The following is a 21399-nucleotide window of genomic DNA, read 5'->3' as shown; positions in this document are numbered from 1 at the left end:
TTGTTCTGGACCCAAACAGCCAGCATCAGATTTGATGGGGAATCCCTACTGAAGGAGAAATTGGATCATGCAGCCACGCTTGCCACCTCCAAATTACATCCAAACCAACAAGCCTCACCTGACAACATGGGGTAAATGTGATTGATACCATAGGTGAGATAAAGAAAGTGCACCCAAGGCAGATGCTTGATTCCAACCCTCATGATGCAGGAATGGAACCTGGCGACTTTCGGAAGCTTCTTCACGTGGTAGTAAAAACAAGCTTCTCGGATTTCGACGAGGGTCCGAAGAGGAGAACGTTCTGGCCAGGCGCGTAGCTTGACTTGGCGTTAGCTACCCCTGCGTGGACGGGGATGACAAGGACAGGGGCCTGGACATTGAACTGGACAAGATATGATGGAGGCTTCTGTTTGAAACAGTGGCTCTGAATGTCTGAGGTGATGATCAAAAAAATACTCAGAGAAAGGCAATGCTGCCAGAGATCGTACACATCACCTACAGTCATTTCATCCCCTTGAGGCGTGTTCCAGATCCACTCGATGAGCATTGTGATGCTCTGTGCACGATTATCTTGACATTGCGTGAACCTCTGCCTGATTCTCTTAATATCTCTATTCACACCCTTGAGAAGACTAACGCAAGGTTCTGGCCAGTAATCTAGTTACTGATCTCCCCATAACATCTGACGTCTTCGTCGGTTCCAAGAACACATTTCTTGGACGCTGCTCAGCGGCTTCCAGTACCCTCTCACGCTGCCTGTTGTGTTTCTTCATGATCCGGCCGGCAGTATCTGCTCTTTCCGGCCCGCCCTCCCATTCCTCACGCTCCCTGGCCGAGACGTACCGGAGGACTTCGTCGAAAGGAACCAGAAGATCAATACTGCCATTGTCGCGGTCACCCACTCGGTAGTAGGTGATCAGTTGTCCACCGTCGGGATGCGAAACGTCAACTTTTTGATGATTGCCTTGATCGCTCATCCCGCGCTGGAGGTGCAGCTCGTCCATGATGTAGCCTCGTTTTGGGTAGACTCTAGAGGCGGGTGTGTTTGAAGTTTGGCTCTCCCGAGTAGAAGGTGGTTGGAGGGCAATGATAGGAACCTTTTGGCCAGGCACCGCGCCCCATGACGTAACTTCCGCTTCTGAAACTCTCCTTGATTGATAGTTCTTGGTTTTCTCATGGATGGCCGACAGTGGTGCCGGAGTCGAGGCTGGGTGAGGTCGTTGGTCATCTTTCTGAGAGCAAAATGGGTCCTTCATTGCTAAAGTCTTGCTGATATTGGTTTGAAGAGATCGCTACTAATAAAAGTTGTCATCAGTACTTGGCTTCAGCGAACGGCTTGTGGCTGTCGGTCGTCGGTACCTTGGCTCTTTTGAAAGGTAATAGCGGACAGGCTACAGGTAGGCTTTCCCGGAAAAGCTGTGGAACTCTCGTCATACAAGAGGAGCAGAGGAAGCTACGGCAAAGTCGCAAATGATTGGGGGGAAACTGACCGAAGTTAACAAACCGAGGAAATCCCACACAAATACCAGCCCTGAGTGGGCCTGCCAGAGCACATGGCCAGGTGGTGAGAAAGTAGATAAATATTGCTCCCACTCCCCACATGACTTTACTATCGGAGGAAACAGGCAATGATGGCGGATGCACAAATGGTGTGCTGAAAACCAAACGATGGCTGCTCATAGTGGGTTATAGAATAGGCGCCAATGTCCCCTACATGCTCATACGCTGCACGCACATGGAAGGCAGATCCATTGCAGACGGCGCTCAAGGCAAGCATCACATACGAGACAGCTGACAGAAATGGGTGATTTATAAACAAGCGTTTGCCCAAAAAGCTACTGAATGAACCCATCCAGGTATCCCAGTGGTATTTCGACGCATGAAAATAGGCAGTTCCTGTAACCGAACTGAAGTGATGAGAAATCTGTCCGCGAAGGCTTGCTCCATGCTCCCTCACTGAAAGTGAGCCGGCAACCCTTCCTCCTCCAGAGTTTTCTTGGTGCTCTCCCTCGCTTCGAGCTTCTTCACAATCTCAGTGTACCTCTCATACTTCTCCATCCCAAACTCATGCTTAACTCCCCACCTGTACAAGATGTACGAATACACATCCGCCAGTGTCAGCGAACTTCCAACAATCCACTCCCCGCCGCCCTTCTGCAGCTCTGTCTCCAGATGCTCATACGCAGCCTTGATGTTCTTCTTTCCACCCTCCTTCACACCCTCCTCCAACTTCTTGTCGCTGACATCCACAAACCTCTTCGGTGCCACAAGCGCCCCCCATCCCACCCCATGCAGCTCACCGGCAAAGTAGACGAGCCATGAGAGAACCCTTGCTTTCTCAAGATCTGTCTTGCCCGCCAAGCCCCTTTCGGGACGAAGAGAAGCAATGTAAGAGAGGATAGCGGGCGTCTCGGTGATGGACTCCCTATGTCCATCGGCGAAGGTGATGACAAAACCAGGGACGTAGTTCTTGTGGTGAACCTGGTCACGGTACTCCTCCGCAGTAAGCGAGCCGTCGGCAGGTTCGATCTTCAGATTGGCATTACGGCGGGTGTTGACAGATTGGAAGGGGATGGAGAGCTCATGAAGGGCCAGACGAACTGCATTCGAGCAAGCTCCTGCGCTGTAGTAGAGAGTGAAATCTGGAAGCGCCGCCATTTTCTAAGGGAATGCAGGAAAGGCTGATGACGGGGCTTTGTTGCGAGGGCTTTGGACTAGTAACTGCTGATTTGATACTGAGATGATAAAGAGGCAGAAGGAGACAACCAGCAGGATCTCTTGACTTTATAGCGAGACTCACAGCAGTCGGTAAAATACTACCCCCTGCCAACCCCGTGTGGCAGTTCAGTCTTTGTAATCAATCACGACTAAAAACATGGCCCTGCCATGGTGTCTTATAACCCCTTTTGGATGTAAAATAGACGTCCAGGAAGGCATTCGCCCATGCCCACAGTTATCGGAGTGATAAAACGGGCCGGAACAACACATGGAATCCTCTTCAGACAGATGAGTTACATGAGTAAGCAAAATTATACAAAGTTCATTTGTAAGCATTATTCATCGGATATGTCATCCAAAAGCCTAGGCCAATGCAATGACACCACACTCTATAATAATTTGTGTTGATCAAATCCTTCGTCTTAAGTTATAGTGCTCTTGTCACGTTTTCTGATGGGGCGCTCGCATTTTGCTCTTCTAGCCTCAGGCTTTCGCTTGCAGAAATGATGAAACACTGCATGATGGACCAATGGCATGTATGTTATGTAAGGGAGAGGTTGGTCATTGATGGGGGTGCATTTGTAATCATCCAAATGATCATTGATCCGGGTTGAACAACGATACATGGGGATTACAGCCAATCCTACATGATTGAGGGCAATCTCTTGGTTTACCTAAGCAAAAGAATTCATTGAGTCGAAAGCGGGTTGCACATCTCCTTAATTTAGTTGTTGAGAGACCGAAGTGCGGTTTTTTGTGTATGGTCCTTAACGTATATTATACGCGAGTGACCCATATAAGCGAGTGACCCACTTCCCACCACACCGTAATAAACTATCCTCAATTATACTGCAACAACACTAGGAAGCAACTACAATTATATTAGAAACGGCTGAATCAGATGATTCCCCAGCCTCCTGGCAAGTGCGCGCGTTATAGCTAGGCTTGCCGCACACACCACAGCACCGAACCCTCGCACGATCTCCCCCTGCATTACTACTATCCGGCTACGTTTCTTGCACTTCCTCCTTATCCACGGCCTTCTGATCCAGTAGATCCTGTGCCTCTTGTATAGTAAGTGACCCTCCAAGCTTCACACGTATTTTTTTTTAGCTCTCCGGCGCTTACTTAGTGCCTCATTAGCTTTACGGAGCGAAAAGACCTTTACACGAAGGAAAGCTACTTAGTGCATTATAGCTGTTATACCTTTAATAAATTAATCTACCGTAACCAATATTAAAGTCGGGAAGCTATTTTAATAATTAATAATATAAGTTTTAATAAACGTTAATTATAAAGTAACTTCTCGAGGGTTATATAGTATTTAGGAGACCTAAAGTTATATAGTATCGGGCCGTAAATTTAAAAGTATTAGCGTATAAAGCTTTATATTTAGCTTAGAAAGTACCCTCTCTAGATTATACGGTATAAGGCTAGTACCCGTAAAGCTACCCTATATATTCTTTTCTATTATAAAAGTAAAAAAAGCTTCGCGGAAAGTATAAAAGAACTTGAATTTATTTATATAATTAATATATATACGTATTAAGTCTTTGATTTAACGACCGTACGTTTATTTTAATGGCCTAAAATAATTAATATCGAGTAGTTAAAGGAGGTAAAAGGAATATAAAAGTATATAAAGCGTAATAATATTATTTTACTAATAATAACGCTCGAATTCGGTCGAGTAATAACTTTTATAACTGTCGAAGATTAATAACCGGTATTTACCCTTTATACGGGACGCTATATAGTAATTAAAGTATTTAATTTAATTTAGGCCTACCGTATTAATAGTTTAATTATTATCGGTAATTATAATATATTAAATAAATAATAAATTATACTTAGTATATTAATTAATAAGGTAGTATTACGCGGCTAAAATAATAAAAAAATGGATAGCCTAGCTGAGGGTATTAACTTCCTAAATTATAGTTACTTATTTGCGGTTATTAAACTAAACTAATTTTACCTTACTAAAACCATCTAAAGTTATAATTACTATACCCGCAAAGATAATACTTATTATAAACTTAATCTCGTTAAAGTTATAAATATTGTTATTTATAATACCGTACTTAACTTTAATATTCCGTACGAACGTAAATTACTCGGTAATAACCTTTAGATCTTCGTACTTAGCTCTCTAATAGTCGTATTTACGTGTAAAACGCGTACGGAATTATAGCTAGCGTTTAACAAAATTATATACCTAGAGCTTGCTAACAGGAGGCGCGTCGCGTACGCGTAGTAGTTAGTTAGCTATATGTGACGAACTCCTGTACAGAACCTTTAAAAGGGATACGGGTTAAAGGTAACTTCTGACAATTAGTTCGGTGCAGCTAAACAGTGCACAACAAGATGTCTCGATGTAAACACAAGATGCCGTGAATACAAGCTTGAATTGCATACTGCGGAACTGTCTATCTACACCAGCCAGTTCCTCCGTATATATAGTCCTTGTGCCAAGCCGTGATCAGTCTCCCAAGGCCACTGATCACCTCGGCTCAGTCTGCTCAGTGCCCTGATCACACTGATCACTCTGCCTTCACTGTGATTGGCTCCCCTATACGTTCTCCCGATTGGCCCCTTATTCCCGTGGCCCCACAACCGTCCTGTACCAGGGTTGTGACACTATATCTTCCACACTACGTAATCTTGGTAGAAAAGCTCGCGTATATAGCTTAATAACGTATTAAACAATAGCCTCCTCTTCGGATTAAGTAAGTTTTTTCGATTTAGGCGTAGTATCGCGTCGTGCAAGCCGGCCAGCGCGCCGACGCCCTAGAGTCTTACGATCGACTCCATAGATCTTAGCTGCGGCTCGTTCGCTTAGATTCTTGTCGTTTTAAAGTGCTTAGAGGGCTAAAATTATGTGGGCTTCATTTAAATTAGAAGGCATCTTAGATAGTTAAGGAAATTGTTATTAAGTACGAAGGTATTATATTACGAAGGAAGTGGGTCACTCGCTTATATGGGTCACTCGCTTATAATATACGTTATGCCCCTGCTCCTTACTTCCAGTCACTGTGAATAAACAGTACATAATATTGCAAGGCCGTGGTCCAGATGCTTACCTGAACCCCACGTTGTATTTTCCTTCTCCAACTAGTAGTTACCCAGCTCTCTACCAGGGCATTCAGCTTTGTGCTCACCTTGCCAGTTTTGCGTTCACAGCATTCAATATGCTCCATCCATCAATGTAGGTATATTTGTTTCAATACCTAGTCAATCATCTGTCATAGATAATATCGCATCGGTCACATTTCCATCGTGTGAAAATTGAGCTTGCGATAGGGACTGCGAGTCTCTGTGAGCCAGATATTATTTGAAGAAGGGTGTAATGATGAACAGAGGCAAAAACTGTACCTGATTCTTTGCATCGACACACCTTGGGCTTCGAGGACAGACTGAATCGAATATCTTTTGCTGTTGCGGTTTGAGTTCCTTACACTGTCCTTATCAAGCATTGCAACGGCTCAACGAGTCATACTGAGACTAGAAAATACAGGGCTTACGCATATCATTCTTAGGTACCTAGGTAGGCTCAAGCCACGTGACTTACTATGCTGCTAGGCCATGAGAATAGAATGAGTGCAGGAGTTTGATAGGTAGTTAAACCGGGTTGAAGTGAACTTAATTTGAGGTGATTGGTGGCCCCCTCCCGCCAAAAAAAAAAAGACATGGGGAAAGTACAGGTAACGTCTCACGTCACTGTAGCATCATGAGGTGGCAACACCTGTGCAGCATCCGTCAAAAGTCGTCCCATTTCGAAAGCGAAGAAGCAAGTAGGCCCGTTCCAGTTTCTTATCACTCAACGCCGATCAGGCTTTTGTTCAAATCATGGTCAGAAAGCCGGAATATCCGGGTGGTGAGTAGCCATCAGAGATAAGCGATGTGTCAATCTCACGCAATGCTACTTGTCCCACAGATAGGCGTCCAGTCATTGGCACCGATGAGGCATCTGGAAAGAAAGGCCGACTGTGATCGAACTTGGCGAGAGAATCTGGAGCGGGATCTGGCTCACTTTAAGAGGCTGCAACGCCAAGAACCTGGGAGGCGCAAGTGCCCGCCCAGCATTCCGTCTCCGAAAGGCCGCCTGTTGCGTGCCTTTAGCACTCCCCGAGCGCGATGAGGCCTTGTTTCCCACACGCCAGTCAGAATCTTACCTACCTTAACCGGAGCCTCGAAGACAGGGTTGCAATGTAGAACAACCGGCCAGCTGTGGCGCAACCTCCAGGTCTTCCATGGAAGGCATGGAAGCTTTATCTGATCTCCGCAGACCCGGATGGATCAGTGTTACCTTCCGCATTGGCTGAAAGAAACACGTGCATCGCCTGATTTAGTCTGTACAATAGGGAATTTGTCTCGCGTTGACACCGAAGATCCCTCAGCGGCACAGTTGTTGTCGTACCCCGGGGTCCTAATCGGGAACTGGTAGGCTAATTACAGCTACAAGAATATCTGGTCAAGGAGTCATCGCGGCAGGCAGCTCTGATGGCACAGTTCCAGTGGGACTGGCCAAATCGGCTTTGGCGGATTGCTCCTGATAGGTAGCTACTATTCGGCATATCAATTTAGTATCTACATCAAGTGCAGGCGCCGAGTCCTGCTAGGCTTGTAGACTAAGGTAGAAAAGGAGACGGTGGTTGGAGCTGAAGCCGTCGGAGCCCGAGGAGCTTACTCGGGGTGATGTGATTCCTTATCCTACCTGTTTTCCTACACAATCTTGTGTGAAGGATTAAGGATGAATCTCAGGGGACCGTTGGTCGCGGAATCTTCGGGTACCGTCGCGCAAGACGACCCATATTCTTCCAACCTCATGAGGGGTCTGACAGATTTGCACAGTTTTTCCTTTCTGTGGCTCGTTTCCAAGACTTGGGTTAGGTGAGAAGCCATGACTGGCGATGGAAGATGGCTAAAGTGCTATCTGTGGGCCCCTCTGCGGTGTAGGCTGGAGCTCTGTATGTCGTGATAGTCTGACTGCATTCCATTAGAGCCGGGCCACCCGGATGTGTATGTCTCACATCTGGTGCTCCTGGTAAACCGACATCAGGAACCGGATCACCGGCTGTCATCGGGTTCCTGAGTATGTAGATGTTACATGTTGCTTCCCCACACCACCTTGTCGTCTTCTAGGTAGGTATCTGAGCAATTTTGAGACAGAATAGTGTGGTGAATGAATTGTGGTAAGATGGACGCCACAGATAAACTCCAGGCTAGCAAGTTGAGCTGGTCGAAGTGATCCTAATCGTCTGTGCTGGTTGCCGACAGCAATTTCTCATATCGACGAGCAACTTCAATAAGATAGGTATGACTTTGAGTGATTGGGGCACACCTGTCAGCTTCACAGACAGGTGCAAGACGGAGACGTACAGTATAAACACGGTACAGCTCCTGCAGTGTCACCCTTCCATCCTTTCCAGAAATACCTGATCCAGCAACCCGGAACCTAATGTTACGCTTGTCTCGGGTCAGCCCCAAAACGATCTTTGCAGTGCATGTCAGGCACTAGCGCTGTGAATTCGCGCTGCTCACACACATACCTTGACCGACAACATGATTTCACTGAGAAAACAACCACTTACCTGGCAATCCCCAAAGCCAAGAAGTCGGACCGATGGACGAAAAGGCTACAAAAGTACAATCGTTGATAAGGCTGTGCCGCAGTTGTGTCTCGGCGCGTTCCCCATATCTGAGACGGGAACGGAGATCACAACATTCTCCCGTAGGTCAGTCCAATGTGTGTCGCCCGGAACCTCCGCCGGCTGTACCGGACCTGCCTTAGTCTCAGCCATGCAAAGTACTGACATTTGGCGCAGAGGTGATCGCCTCGCAAATGGCCGGTTTAAGACCATCATCTCTGTACTATATGTACGTTCTCCTGGCTGCCATCAAAGTCCCCGCAGTTGATCTCCATCGTCTCATCAGCAACCCACAGAAAGCTTAGCATCGACTTACAACTTTCGTCTTGCGGCTAACAGATAATACCAACATCATGGGCTTTGAGCAAGTGATCAAGGCTCTCAGGAACAGCCTTCCCGCCTCAAACCTCTTCTTTGAGGGGGAGAGGGAGTATGAGGCGCTCAACGGGTCGTACCTCTCCGCCATGGAGAGCGATATCAGACCCGCCGCTATTTTCCGACCCGAAAGCAGGAAACAGGTTGCCAAGTTCGTCAAGATTATGAGGCCGTTTTCCCTTGGCGAGCATGGCGAAGAAGCCACGGTCCGATTTGCCATCCGCAGCGGCGGACAGCAACCACTCCCAGGTGTCGCCAACATTGAGGGCGGCATTACACTGGACCTCGGTCTCCTTAATTCAGTTGAGCTCCAGAAGAACGGGAAACAAACAGTTGTTTCAGTTGGCGCAGGTGCTCGATGGGGCGCGGTCTACGACAAGCTGGACGGCACAGGACTGGGTGTCACGGGTGTTCGTTCTGCCTCTGGTGGTGTTGGTGGATTGTCTTTGACTGGTATGTTGCGCCCTTTGCGAAATCTCTGATCAAAGCTCTAACACGGGTATAGGCGGTGTCTCGTTCTTCTCCTCCCGCGAAGGGTTTGTCTGCGACAATGTTCTCAACTACGAGGTTGTCCTCGCCTCCGGAGAGATTGTCAATGCCAACGAGCATGAGAACAGCGACTTGTGGATTTCCCTCCGCGGAGGTGGCAACAACTTTGGGGTTGTCACACGTTTTGATTTCAGGACATTCCCTCAGCCCGGGAAATTCTGGGGCGGCAGTGTTTTCTATTTCCTCTCTAGCTGGCCATATCACGTCGGTGCCCTCCTGTCAGAGCTCCGGAAAAAGGATGCCGCCGACCCAAACGCCCACGTTCAGTTGAGCATCGGTTACTCTTCCCAGTTTGCTCAGTTTGCCTGCCAGAGCCAGCTGTCTTACACTGGAGCGGACGCCACCGAGAGCATGCCTGAGGTGCTCAAACCGTGGGCAGATAGGCACCCTCAAATCGAGCAGTTGAACTCGGTCAGGTTGATGACGCTCAGAGAGGCGGTGTCAGAGCAGCCAGCAGAATCAAAAGGCAACGTTCGGTACGTCATCATACCTCTCACTCGCCCGAGACCACAGACTAACTCTGCCGTTAGATGCGCCTACATGAACGTGACAGTCAAGGCCGACGCGCCCACGCTCTTTGAGGCGACTGAAATCTTCACCAACTCCCTTGAGAGCGTCAAGGCATGCTCCGGACTCATGTCTTCTCTCACATTCCAGCCCTACTCGGTCAATACTCTCCGGCAAACAGTCCGCCACGGCGGTAATTCACTCGGTCTCGACCCCTCAGACGGACCGCTCATCAACATCATGGTATCGACCTACTGGAACAAGAAGTCTGACGATGCTGCCATCCTCAAGTACATGAGCAATGCGACAAGCTACATGAGGAGGGAGGCTCAAAGGAGGAACAAGCTGGTGCCTTTCGTATCCATGAACCATGCCTGGACTCATCAAGACGTTATCGAGTGCTACGGAGAGGAGAACAAGAGGGCGCTGCAGGAGACAAGTATCAAGTACGATCCCGAGGGACTGTTCCAAAGAGGCGTCCCAGGGGGGTTCAAGCTTTTCAACCGGAAATGAGCCGTTTCTTTGCTGACTAACTTTTTCTCTCACATGTCTGGGCGTTCATCATGGTTTGGGTTCGGTTTCTCAAGGATACACTACAGTCGTAACTATTATCTACCTACGTTTCATCATTTGTTCTCATAGCGGCGTTGAACATAGAGCTGTAGTTTGAGTACCTCAAAGCGAATTATCTCTCAATTCATATCGCGAAGGGGCTCAGATTTGACCCTTGAGCCTCATGATAGGTAATTGTACAAGAGCGTATGCCAGCCGCCACCCCGGGCCAACGTAGTGGATGATGATCCCGATCGCGGATCCAATTTCTCCATCTATTATCAGGTCACAAGACCATCTAAAACATTCTCCGCGCCGAGCTGACGGTTATGTGAGACATTTCATTCGATTCCCCATCCTGTCCTGAGACATCTCCTGCCGACCGCTCTGGCCCGGACGATCCCGCTCGAGCGCATCAAACAAAAATCAGATGATGGTTCGAAAGCCTGTTTCCTGGGTGCTTACACAGTATGAGCAGTTCACCGTCTTCCTCGTGAGTTACAGCGCTTGTCGTTTGCTTGTTGCTGGGCCAACTATTCGGGAGGGAAGCCAAAGACTCCACTTAAGGGGTTCAGGGGGATGAAGACTCTGCAGTCAAATTCTGTCATGTTTGGCAGGTACAATCGCGGTAAGGGGTTTCTCGCAAAAGTACAAAAGGCAAATGCTGTGAGGATGAGTGGCGTCATGGTTATGGCTAATAGCTATTGGATGTCACAGGTCACATAGGCCGCTTGTTTTGGCGGCCTAAGGTACCGGCTTGGATGTTGTTGGTAGCTCCCCACCCCGCTCTCCGTTTTCGACTCTTGCCTTGCAGTATCGTACGGATCCGCGAGAACATCTCAATAATGTATCTCATCAACACGCAAACCTACGAGTTGGAAAATGTCGGCTCTCGCGACATGTACAAGGAGTATGCGATCTTGTCCCGCACCTGGGAAGACGGAGAGGCCACATTCGAGGACATGAAAGACCTTGACACCGCTAGGTCAAGACTTGGCTGGCACAAGATTCAACGCACCTGCGAGCTGGCCTCAGCTGAAGACCTGCGATACGCTTGGGTTGACACATTGCTGCACTGACAAATCCAGCAGTGCAGAGCTCTCTGAAGCCATCAACTCGATGTTCCGCTGGTGTATGGAGATTCGCGCGTTTGGTATGTATACTTCAGCGACCTTCCAGCCGAATCTGAACAAACCGGGTCAAGCATCACCGCAGCGAAACTCGTTCACCACCTACCGCGTTGCCGTTGATTTACAAGAGGCTGGACTTTACAAGAACTGATCGCCCCACACAATGTGAAGTTCTATGATTGCAAGTGGAGCTTCCGAACGGAAAAGCACGAGATTCCCGAGCAACTGGCGAGTGTCACCCTTATTGGTATCGGGGTTTTGGAGGACCCCCAGTGTCTATCAACTATCCCTGTTGGACGGCGGACGAGCTGGGCTGCGAAACGCGAGACAACACGGATCGAGGACACTGCGTACTGCCTCATGGGAATCTTTGATGTCAATCTTCCCATGATTTATGGTGAAGGCGAGAAAGCCTTTCTCCGACTGCAAGAAGCGATCGCAATGTCGAACAATGACCTCTATCTCTTTGCGTGGATGGCCAACCCCAACCTCTACGGACAGTGGCATGGGGCATTTGCCACGCATCCCTCCCAGTTCGCTAGCTGCAATAATCTGGAAACAAGGCAGGACCTGTTCAGGTCACACTCGTTTTCGGTTACAAACCAGGGCATCGAGTTCCAGACTTACCTAGAACTGGACGAACAAAAGGGCGACTATCTCGTGCCTCTCCAATGCACCCTCGATGGTCAGCATGAGGCTCACGAGGTGGCTATACGCCTCATCAAAACAGCGAGGGGCTACGTGAGACACGAAGCACATGAAAAGGCTATAGTCAGACGCCTTTTCCGCCGTCCAGGAGATGTTTCTGGACGGCTTGCCATATGTGTTCAAAAGGCGGTGGATAGCATTCGTCACGATACAATTGCAGACCGCTTCGAACATTCATTTCAGTTCACAACGCGAATCACGCAAGATTCCACCCACGAAGAAGATCGATGGTATCACGAGTTTCGAGCTATTCATCCGACTCGAGGAAAACTAAACAGTTGGGACGTGGATTGCAATCATGGGCTGCCGGCGTACTGGGACCCAAGCACAGCCAGTTTCATGACAGAAGGTAAGCCTTGGTTCATTGGGCTGCTGTTCGTCCAGCTTCGCCGACACCGCGGTGATCATCCATCAGCGATCTCGCTCCTTTGTAGGTTCTATTCAGCAACCAATCAATGGCTCCCCGTTGGTTCCCTGGGTTCTTCCATGGCGCCCCCGTCCATGGATCATAACTGGTTCAAGCAATTCATTCGATATGTATCAGATCCTGAACAGGGCCAACCCTGAAGACACGACTGACTTTGTCGCTTTTGGAGGAGAAATGGCAAGAAAGCATTTGTGGGAAGGGGGGATGTTTGACTCGAAGTTGATCAACGAGGATTGCGCGCTATCAGTCGGCTTATCCCTTGTGAGGATAAGGAAACATAAACAAAACAGCATCCTCGAAATAGGGAGCCCTGTTATCGCAGAATATGAGGTGACCATCGACATCACAGACATGTCACGGGACTCGGAAGATAGCGCCTGAAACAAATACAAGATTAAAGACAGTAGTCTCCAAATTATACAAAATATTCTGTGTATCACGAAGCTCAAAGCTCCTGAACAGGTTACCTACCTGATGTTGTTGTACCCCTAGGGTCAAGCCCAATGAACACTCTTCCTCCTCCCTTTCTTTGGCAGTGCTCCCCCAACTTCAACAACACTCACATACTCCCCAACATTAACCACGACCCCCCTCCTCGCCTTCGACATCCCTGCCGGCAGCCTCTTCACAACCACCTCATGCCTCTCCTCCCCCCTCTCTTCTCGACATTCCCTCCGTTGCCTCCCCTCCTCACGCCCCCTAACAACATGATTTTCCAATCTCCCCTCCCACCTCACCCTCTCAATCTCGTCCCCCGCCTTCTGCAACCTAGCTCTCCAACCCTGCACCCACAACCATGGCAACCTCAACTCGGAGCCCTTCTCCACCTCGCCATTCCCCCTCTGCCTTCGCACCGAAGACGAAGGAGAAAGCACCAAACTCCTCCTCCCCAATCCCTTCTTACCAGCAACAACCTCCACAATATCTTCCTCTCCATCCTCCTCCGTCTCAGCCGCCGTGGTAGCAGTAGTGACAACACTAAGCGGTACACAGCTCGACGGGATCGACGACGCCCACGAAAACCGATGATCCACCGACGAAGAAGAAGAAGAAGAAGAAGAAGAGTCAAGCACATCATCAACCGGGACCTGCGCCTGGACAGAGATGACGTTTAGCCTGTCAAAATTATCCCTCAGCACAATCGGTGCTCGCAGTGGGAAGGTGATTTCGTCTTTCTCTTCTGCTTTCTCATCCTGATCCTCAACCTCAAAAGGTTTCCGCAGTTGTTCAATCCCCGGACTAAGGACTTCGGCCGAGTGTGGTCAATTTAGATCTTCCTTTCCGCCCAACAAGCCACTCCGTTCGTCCAACGCATCATGATCGCCCTCGGTGCCACGAACAGGGGAGTGCCCCGCCTCGGTGTAGGGAGAGTGGTGGTAGTCCCTGTGGTGGTGGTGCTCGTTCGATGACGAAGACCAGGACTTGCCGAAACGACCGGAGAGAGGCCCGCCGGAACCCCAGAGTCCAGAACCGCCCCCGCCGCCTCCCCCTCCGCTGTGACGGTCGGTGCTGATGGGGCGAGAGTGGGACGAGCGGGAGGTGTTGATGTCGGAGGCGTGGGATTGTTGCTCAAATACGTTGCGCATGCGCTGGAAGAGGCTGCCGCCTTTTTGGTCGCCGGATTCGCTGCTGGCGTGGGAGTGCTTGCTTGAGTGAGTGGTATCAAGGGGGGCAACAGGTGGTTGGTCGGGCATGGAAAGGGTGGATTCTCGGTGCCGCCATTTAGCTAATGGGGTGTCCTCGGATTCGTCGCGGTGATTGTCGTACTCGGTGAGATGGGAGTTGTTCCGTGGCCGGCCGGTTTGGTAGCTGGGTGACTGGGTGGAGACAAGGCCACGGATGACTGGGACGTGGGTGTCTGTCATGGTGTGTTGTTCGGGCGATGGAGGCGCAGAATCGATGGTGCTTTGGCTGCGGACGGACTGCGGCGAAGATTGTTGTTTCTCTTGGCTATGGAGATGTGTTGATCGGTGTTCCTGGTAAGCAAGCTCTGTGTCTTGGTCGGGTGTTTGAGGGCGATCAGGATTGTGAATGCTGGCTGAGAGTCCTTGGCTGGCTGTCTGTGAATCTGATGCTAAGGAAGTTTTTACATCGGTTCGCTGTTGCTCAAAGAACTGAAGTCTAGGTGTCTCTTGTCTTTGATCCAGTTCAGCAAAGTAGTCGTCAGCCTCGTTGACCCAGTTGGGGCTTGTCCGGGGATGATCTGGCTCTGGAGTCTCAACTGGTGGGACGGTAGCCGAGACAGCGGGTGTGCCGTCCGAATCTCCCATGGTATTTAGCACCTGGGCCTTAGGCTCAGCTTGACCTGGCACTTCCATTGGTGTCGCGAATGGCGTCTCGTCTGGTACCTGGATGTGAGCCCCAGCCTCAACCTGTGCTGCCATTGGTTCTGGCATTTCGACAGTTGGCCCAACTGGACGGTCGAGGACGGTATCAAGGGGAATATCAGTTGAAGTATGAACTGGAGCATCAGCTGCAACAATAGCTTGAAGCTCAGCAGGTGCCTCAGCAGGTACCTCGGTAGGCGCCTCAGCAACCTCATCCACTGAGGTCTTCACTGCGGCAGCATCCTTTTCAGTGTGCTCTTGATCTTCAGGCTCAGGTCCCATTGCCGCAACGACAGCATCGACAACACCCTCCTCATTGAGATAAGCATCCTCAATGTCACTGACATCGCTTTCCGCATCACCCTCATCATCGTCATCGTCATCGTCATCATCATCATCAAACAGCTCGCCCTCCCCATTCACTGTAGTCGTATACGCAGCGTCCATCTCAACCGACTCATTCGACACTTGACTAGCACGACGCAGCTGGTCGTCCGCAGCCTCTTCGTTCTGCAGCCCGGCCGGCGGTAGAGCAGCGTCACTGACATGCTCTGCCCCAGGAACTAATGACTCCTCGGCCTTCTCCTCCGCTCCTTCCGCTGCTCCCCCTCCCACATAGCCATCGTCTCGAAGTACTCCGAGATGGGCCTGATCACCAGGTTGTCCTCCAGCACCACTGACACCGGGCTCAGCATCTCCCTCTCCGTGTCGACCGACGTCATCCGGGAGCTTCGGTACGTCTCGGTCACGAACAGGCGATCCTCGATCGCCGCCGTCGCCGGTCCGAAAGGGCTGCAGGATGAGGGGGTTAGGCGTGATGGGTTCGGGTTGGGCGTAGTCGTCTTCAAGGTGTGAGCCGTCGTCGTAGGAGGAATGGGTATGGTCACCATGGTCAGAGGAAGATGACAGCGCTGGCACGTCTTCGTCATGACCGAGCTCGCTGCCGTGGTGGGAGTCATGTTCCACAATGGACTTTTCTGCGTGAGCGCTGTCTTCGGTCCCAAGGCCTACAGCTCCATGCTGCTGTGGTTCTGGAGCCACCGTTTCCTCGACGGTAGACTCTAGGACCTCATCCTCGCGGATTACCTGGAGAGATGGGGTGTGTGGGTGTTCATCCAGCTCTTGTTCCTGTGAGACCGGCGCTAGAGCATGACATACGTCTGTTTCATGGTCGGAGACGGCATGTTGATCGTTTTCAACCTCCTCATGCCCGAACTCTTCTCTAGGCGGTTGGTGGGAAGGCACTCGTTGCAGCGGAATGTCAACATCGACATCATCCCCCTCATCTCCCGTGTACGACTCTGAATGGACGAGCGGAGGGCGGTGTGGGTGGTGCCTGTCAGAGACCTCCTCGTGTTGGCAATACTCGGAGGTATCAGTCAAGGAACAAGAGTCGTCCATACCTTCTGGAACTCCAACTGCGGGCGGCTCGTCTGATGTCGTGCGGTACTCAATACTCGGCTGATTGTGGTACGATGAGACGGAGGAAGCGGCGTCCCCGTTGACGGAGAGTTTGGAGCCGTGATGTTCGGGAGTAACACTGGCCTCGGTGAGCTCAAAAGAAGCATTGTGAGTGTTCTCTTGTTCTTCATCGGCAGCAAAAGAGATGTGCTCGCCGGCATGAGACCGCCTATGATCGGAGATAGCAGATGCTAGTCTGACAGGCTGCTCATGCGCCGACTCGAAGGACATATCCCCTGCCGCGTCGAAGGAGTCACCGGTAGCGCTCAATGGCAACGGCACCTCCTCGGGACCGTGTTCGTGTTCGGGCACATTGAGATTCTGTAAAGCCTGAGGTTTTTCACCTTCAACGGTTGTTTCGGTCGGATGGTCGGCCGTAGACAAATCGTACTCGGATGCGCTGTCAGAGACGACACTGGCCGCTTTCGTTACCGCGGCGATAACATCGACAGTTGTTTGGCTCCTTCCACGTGTTGTCTCGTTGGACAAAGCCTGATCCATATCCAACTGCGGCATCGCGGGTGTCTCTTCGGCGGGCTGGGTCACATCGTCGCTCTCCACGGCTTGGCGACTCGCGCCAGGTGTTGCCTGGGAAGAGCTGGGCTGATCGGCATCTTTGACTCCATGTTCAGCTGGCAACTGTGATGGGGCTCCGGTGTCCTCGGCTTCGTTTTGTGAAGATGAGGGGCTTGGAGTCGCTGGATGGTGCAGGGCACGCTCTGCCTCTTCTCTTCTCTTGTTTTCCCACCAGGTTACATCGGGCTTCGGGCTGTCCAAAGGATCAGGTGAATCGGTGTTTCCATTGGGAATACCAATGGGCTCGACAGGAGCACGTGCCGTCTCCTCAAGCTGGTCAGCGTGGATGATGGTCCCAGATCGCGAAATCACCGGCTGGACAAATAGAGGCCGGTCCTGACGAGATGTCGGTCTGCTATCATTGGTGGGGCTGGCTTGCATCTGGCTGTTGGCATCTGTGTTCAGAGTCGACTCTTTGACCATGTCCGCCTGCGGAATGGTCGGCGACTTGTGGGCTGTCTCGGTGATCTCATCGTGTCTGCTCGTAGAAATGTCCTCGGGCTCAAGAGCCTTTGCACCGTCATTATTGAGAGATTCGGGGGCCACAGGCTCCGGTGGCTTACTTGGTGTAGCCACAGCTGGCGGCAGGTTGCTGCCTCGCCTCGATCTCTTGGGTGGAGAAGGGATGATTGGTGCCCTCAGCTGCTCCTCGATGAGGTGGTTGAGCTCCTGTTGGAGAGACAGTTAGCACATGGGGTACACATAATACTCTTGGGTAGGGGTTGCGGACCTTTCTCCGTTCTTCCAGGCCCATCAACTTCTTCTGCCCCTCATCAATGGCCCTCTGAGCTTCCTCCTCAATCTCAATCATAAGGTGGTCCGTTTCCTCTTCCACCTCATTTGTCTCGTGCAGAAGCCTGCCATCCCGTGCTTCATCTTCTTGCTTGTCTCTTTCTGCCAGCTCTTCATCTTCTTGGCGCCTCCGTCTTTCCCGCTCCTCGTCTTCGATCCTGCGGCGCTCGGCGATCTCTTCACGCTGAGCCAGTCTCTTTTGGTGCAGGACCTCGGACTCGGCAGAAAAGGCGGCTAGCAAATGTTTGATGGTATTATCACGCCTGGCTTCCAGCTCGTCAAGCTTCGCATCGTGTTCGGCGGTGTTGAGAGAGGCGAGAGTGGTGTGGATGGTGGACAGTGTATCCTGCATCTGAGCCACCAGTTGGGCAATATCCATGGTGGATTCCATTGTGCCCAGGTATCTTTGTAAGGTAAACTGTAAAAAGGAGAAATCGCCGTCAGGATGCCACAGATGGCGGCCGTGGGTAATGGTAAAGCATGAGAATGGAAGCTGGTGTACCTTTGGGGTATAGCAGCAGCTGGGACGGTGATGCTTATGGTGAGCCTCAGCACCAAGAGGGGCAAAACCGGGAAACTGAAAAGGAATACGGAAGTCCAGGGAAGCCAACAGGTAAACAAAATGCGGGATGATCTTCCACTTGGAGACTCGGATAGGGGCGAGATTCGAGCATCGCCCCCTTTCGTCCCGGGAATGCTGTTCATGCGGTCCTTCGCTCTGTTGACGATTCAAAACGCCGAAAGGCGCCAACGTAACCAGCAACAGCAGATGCGCAATGGCTCAAGCTGGGAAACCCTGTCTCCGGGTTGCCACAACCTCGCCAGACTTCTGGTTGCCACATGGTGCCGTCATTGTTCGAGCAGAGGACTGCAAGGGCTCGTAGGGAAGCATCGGACGACAGCAAGTGCTATGTCTGAAGATAGAGGGTTTGTTGGCCGGACTTTTGATGACTGACAGAAGGAGAGAGAGATGCCAAATTCCCGACGGAATGGGCCAAAAGGACGGGATATGAATCCGAGGTACCAGGTAGGTTGCAACTGGGGACCGACCCGATCTTTCCGTGCCTCTAGGAGGTCGCGATTTCATGGCAGAACCGGGGAGGGGAGAAGGAAAGTTATCCGGTGTCGCAGAGGAAGCCGTATGCTTTTGGACATCTCATGGCGAAATATTGCTGGAAAGCGGGTACCACCAAGACGCGGTGACGCGCTTGAGATTGCTGATGGCGGGGCGTTTGGAGGAGAGTGTTTCACAGTTGTTGGAGCTTCGGGAGCCGTTGCACCGAGGTGGGGTAGGCCCCACTGTTAGCAAACCTTATTTTCTGGCTGAAGCTTACCTGTGGATGGAATGGCCAACAGCAACTATCCGCAAGACGAAGTGATATTACATTGACCAGCAGAACCTCTTTGGATTGCCGTTTCTTAAGGTTTTAAATTGACTCCTGATCTTTACCCATTCCACCCCAGTGCACCCTGCCTTCTCCAAGGCCAAAAGACCCTAACCCCCATATGTAATGCCCCCTTTTTGCCCCTTTTCGAGGAGTCCAATTCTATCTAGTTGATGGCGAGGCTGGCAAACATGGTTCCTCTCGTGACCGGACGCAGCAAGCCACTTTAAATATTGGTGTCGTGGAAGTAGCACAAGGGCTCACATGCATATCAGGTCCCAGCCCGAGGAGAAACATCCCAAAGTCGTACAGGTAGCATCCACATGTCGCCGGTTGACTCGATAATACTCCCGAGTCCTTGACCAGTGATGGGCGGGCCGTTGTGCGGGAGATATGCGTCCCTCCTAGGGGACGTCCAATAAGGCCCCAAGCCGCTCCTCCATTCTGTAATGATCCAGCCCCAGTAGCTATCTGAACCGGGATGTGCGAGTAGAATTGAGACTCGAATGAATATGTGGAATGTATGTTGTCGTAAATAAATGGGTGTGGGCGCCCAGGCTGCGAAAGTCCTTCTGCTCCCAGTGGTAGATTGGTATTCATAGTCTGTGAGAAGACCTCAACCCTCTCTATTTCCCTCGATCGAGACGGTGCATATCCGATACACTGCTTGTATTACGGGCATAATCACAGAGGCTGTAGAGCATCAACACCATGCTTTCACCCACGCAACTTCTCCTCCTCCCTCCAACCCTCCTCCTCTGCCTGGTCATCCGCCGTATCCTCACAAACTTCTTCTTCCACCCCCTCTCCTCCTTCCCAGCACCATTCTACACCCGCCTAACCTCCCTCCCCCTTGCCGTCCTCTCCCTCCTCGGCCGTGAGCCCGAATTCCTCCACAACCTCACCAAGAAATACCCCCCCTCCACCCGCGCCATCCTCATCACCCCCACCCTCCTCTTCTTCCCCCACGCCTCCTCCCTCAAACCCATCTACTGGTCCCCAACCCATAACCACAAGGGCTCCCTCTACGGCACCGGCGCCCTCGGCCCAACCTCGCTCTTCTCCACCATACCCGCCGAAGACCACAAATCCCTCCGCAAATCCCTCGGCGGCGCTCACTGGAGCGTCTCCTACCTCAAAACCTTCCAGGAACCCCGCATCGACAACCTCGTCACCTTCTTCGTCAACCAACTCTCCCTCCTCCCACCCGACCATGAGCCCTTCCAAATGGGGGAGAAGCTCGCCCAGTTCGCCGCCGATGTCATGACCCTCCTCGTGTTTGGCAAACCATGGGGCTTCATCGCCCACGACCGTGACGAGCGCCGGCTTTTATCCGCCTTTCGCGAGTCCCTCCCCATGTTTGCCTTCGCCGCGAGGTGCAACAGCTTCCGGGAGCTGATTCTTTCATCGCCGTGGATAAGGGGCTTGATCATGCCCAAGGTGGATGACAAGACGGGAAGCGGGTATTTGGCCTCACAAGCCAAACTTGCCGTTGCCCAGCGGGAACAAGAACGAGAACAAGGGATCGGGGGGGAGGGGAAAATGAGGGATTACCTCGACTATACCCTTGACGCACGAGATGGGAACGGCGAGCCGTTGACCAGGGCGCAAAAAGAGGCCCACGCCACGCTTTTGATCCAGGCCGGGGCAGACACAACGGGTAGCGGGCTCGGGGCGGTGCTGAGATTGATGCTGGAGCACGGCGAGTGTATGAAAAAGGCAAGAAAGGAGATCGAGGTGGCAGATGAGAAGGGTTTGCTGTCTACGCCGGTGCTGTATGAGGAGACCAAACAGTATCTGCCGTATTTTGTTGCTTGCATCAAGGAGGGACTGAGAGTCAACCCTCCTGCTCCGAATCTGTTCGGCCGCATTATTCTCGAAAAGGGCGGCACCGTCATTGACGGGGTGCATGTTCCTCAAGGAGCAGAGGTGTGCAGCCATCCATACGTCGTGGGTTGTGATCCCGAGTTGTATGGCCCCGACGCCGAGGCTTTCGAGCCCGAGAGGTGGCTTAATGGCAACGAGAAACGTCGAGCCGAGATGGAGGCGGCGAATTTCGTGTTCAGCATGGGACCAAGAGTTTGTCTGGGGAAGGAAATTGCCATGATGGAGATGTACAAGGTTTTGCCCGAGATTGTGAGAAGGTTTGACTTTGAGGTTGTCTCGGCTGGCAAATATGTTGATCGAGGGGGCGTGGCGTGCAACCAAGACTTCATGATGAGAGTGCGGCGTAGGGCTTAG

General features: G+C 51.3%; 7 protein-coding genes across 7 annotated transcripts; 3 read left to right on the top strand and 4 right to left on the bottom strand.

Annotated features, from left to right (window-relative positions):
• Nucleotides 1-632: 632 nt before the first annotated feature.
• Nucleotides 633-1256, bottom strand: PODANS_3_905 (uncharacterized protein; the record flags this gene model as incomplete). The annotated part of the gene is made up of 1 exon (XM_001903316.1): nucleotides 633-1256. One exon carries the CDS (start codon nucleotides 1254-1256, stop codon nucleotides 633-635), a length of 624 nt encoding a protein of 207 aa, XP_001903351.1.
• Nucleotides 1257-1953: 697 nt separating this feature from the next.
• Nucleotides 1954-2658, bottom strand: PODANS_3_900 (uncharacterized protein; the record flags this gene model as incomplete). Its single annotated transcript, XM_001903315.1, has 1 exon — nucleotides 1954-2658. One exon carries the CDS (start codon nucleotides 2656-2658, stop codon nucleotides 1954-1956), a length of 705 nt encoding a protein of 234 aa, XP_001903350.1.
• Nucleotides 2659-8722: 6064 nt separating this feature from the next.
• PODANS_3_890 (uncharacterized protein) lies at nucleotides 8723-10313 on the top strand (the record flags this gene model as incomplete). The annotated part of the gene is made up of 2 exons (XM_001903314.1): nucleotides 8723-9197; nucleotides 9250-10313. 2 exons carry the CDS (start codon nucleotides 8723-8725, stop codon nucleotides 10311-10313), a joined length of 1539 nt encoding a protein of 512 aa, XP_001903349.1.
• Nucleotides 10314-11486: 1173 nt separating this feature from the next.
• PODANS_3_880 (uncharacterized protein) lies at nucleotides 11487-12757 on the top strand (the record flags this gene model as incomplete). The annotated part of the gene is made up of 2 exons (XM_001903313.1): nucleotides 11487-11509; nucleotides 11611-12757. 2 exons carry the CDS (start codon nucleotides 11487-11489, stop codon nucleotides 12755-12757), a joined length of 1170 nt encoding a protein of 389 aa, XP_001903348.1.
• A 1122-nt stretch (nucleotides 12758-13879) lies between these two features.
• On the bottom strand, nucleotides 13880-17404 carry PODANS_3_870 (uncharacterized protein; the record flags this gene model as incomplete). Its single annotated transcript, XM_001903312.1, has 1 exon — nucleotides 13880-17404. One exon carries the CDS (start codon nucleotides 17402-17404, stop codon nucleotides 13880-13882), a length of 3525 nt encoding a protein of 1174 aa, XP_001903347.1.
• Nucleotides 17405-17540: 136 nt separating this feature from the next.
• Nucleotides 17541-18164, bottom strand: PODANS_3_860 (uncharacterized protein; the record flags this gene model as incomplete). The annotated part of the gene is made up of 1 exon (XM_001903311.1): nucleotides 17541-18164. One exon carries the CDS (start codon nucleotides 18162-18164, stop codon nucleotides 17541-17543), a length of 624 nt encoding a protein of 207 aa, XP_001903346.1.
• A 1705-nt stretch (nucleotides 18165-19869) lies between these two features.
• PODANS_3_850 (uncharacterized protein) lies at nucleotides 19870-21399 on the top strand (the record flags this gene model as incomplete). The annotated part of the gene is made up of 1 exon (XM_001903310.1): nucleotides 19870-21399. One exon carries the CDS (start codon nucleotides 19870-19872, stop codon nucleotides 21397-21399), a length of 1530 nt encoding a protein of 509 aa, XP_001903345.1.

The sequence above is a fragment of the Podospora anserina genome, chromosome 3 (genome assembly GCF_000226545.1).
Source record: "Podospora anserina S mat+ genomic DNA chromosome 3, supercontig 1".
Lineage (NCBI taxonomy): Eukaryota > Fungi > Ascomycota > Sordariomycetes > Sordariales > Podosporaceae > Podospora > Podospora anserina.
The sequence above is the reverse complement of the archived record's forward strand: the minus strand, read 5'-3'. Positions and strand labels throughout refer to the sequence as shown.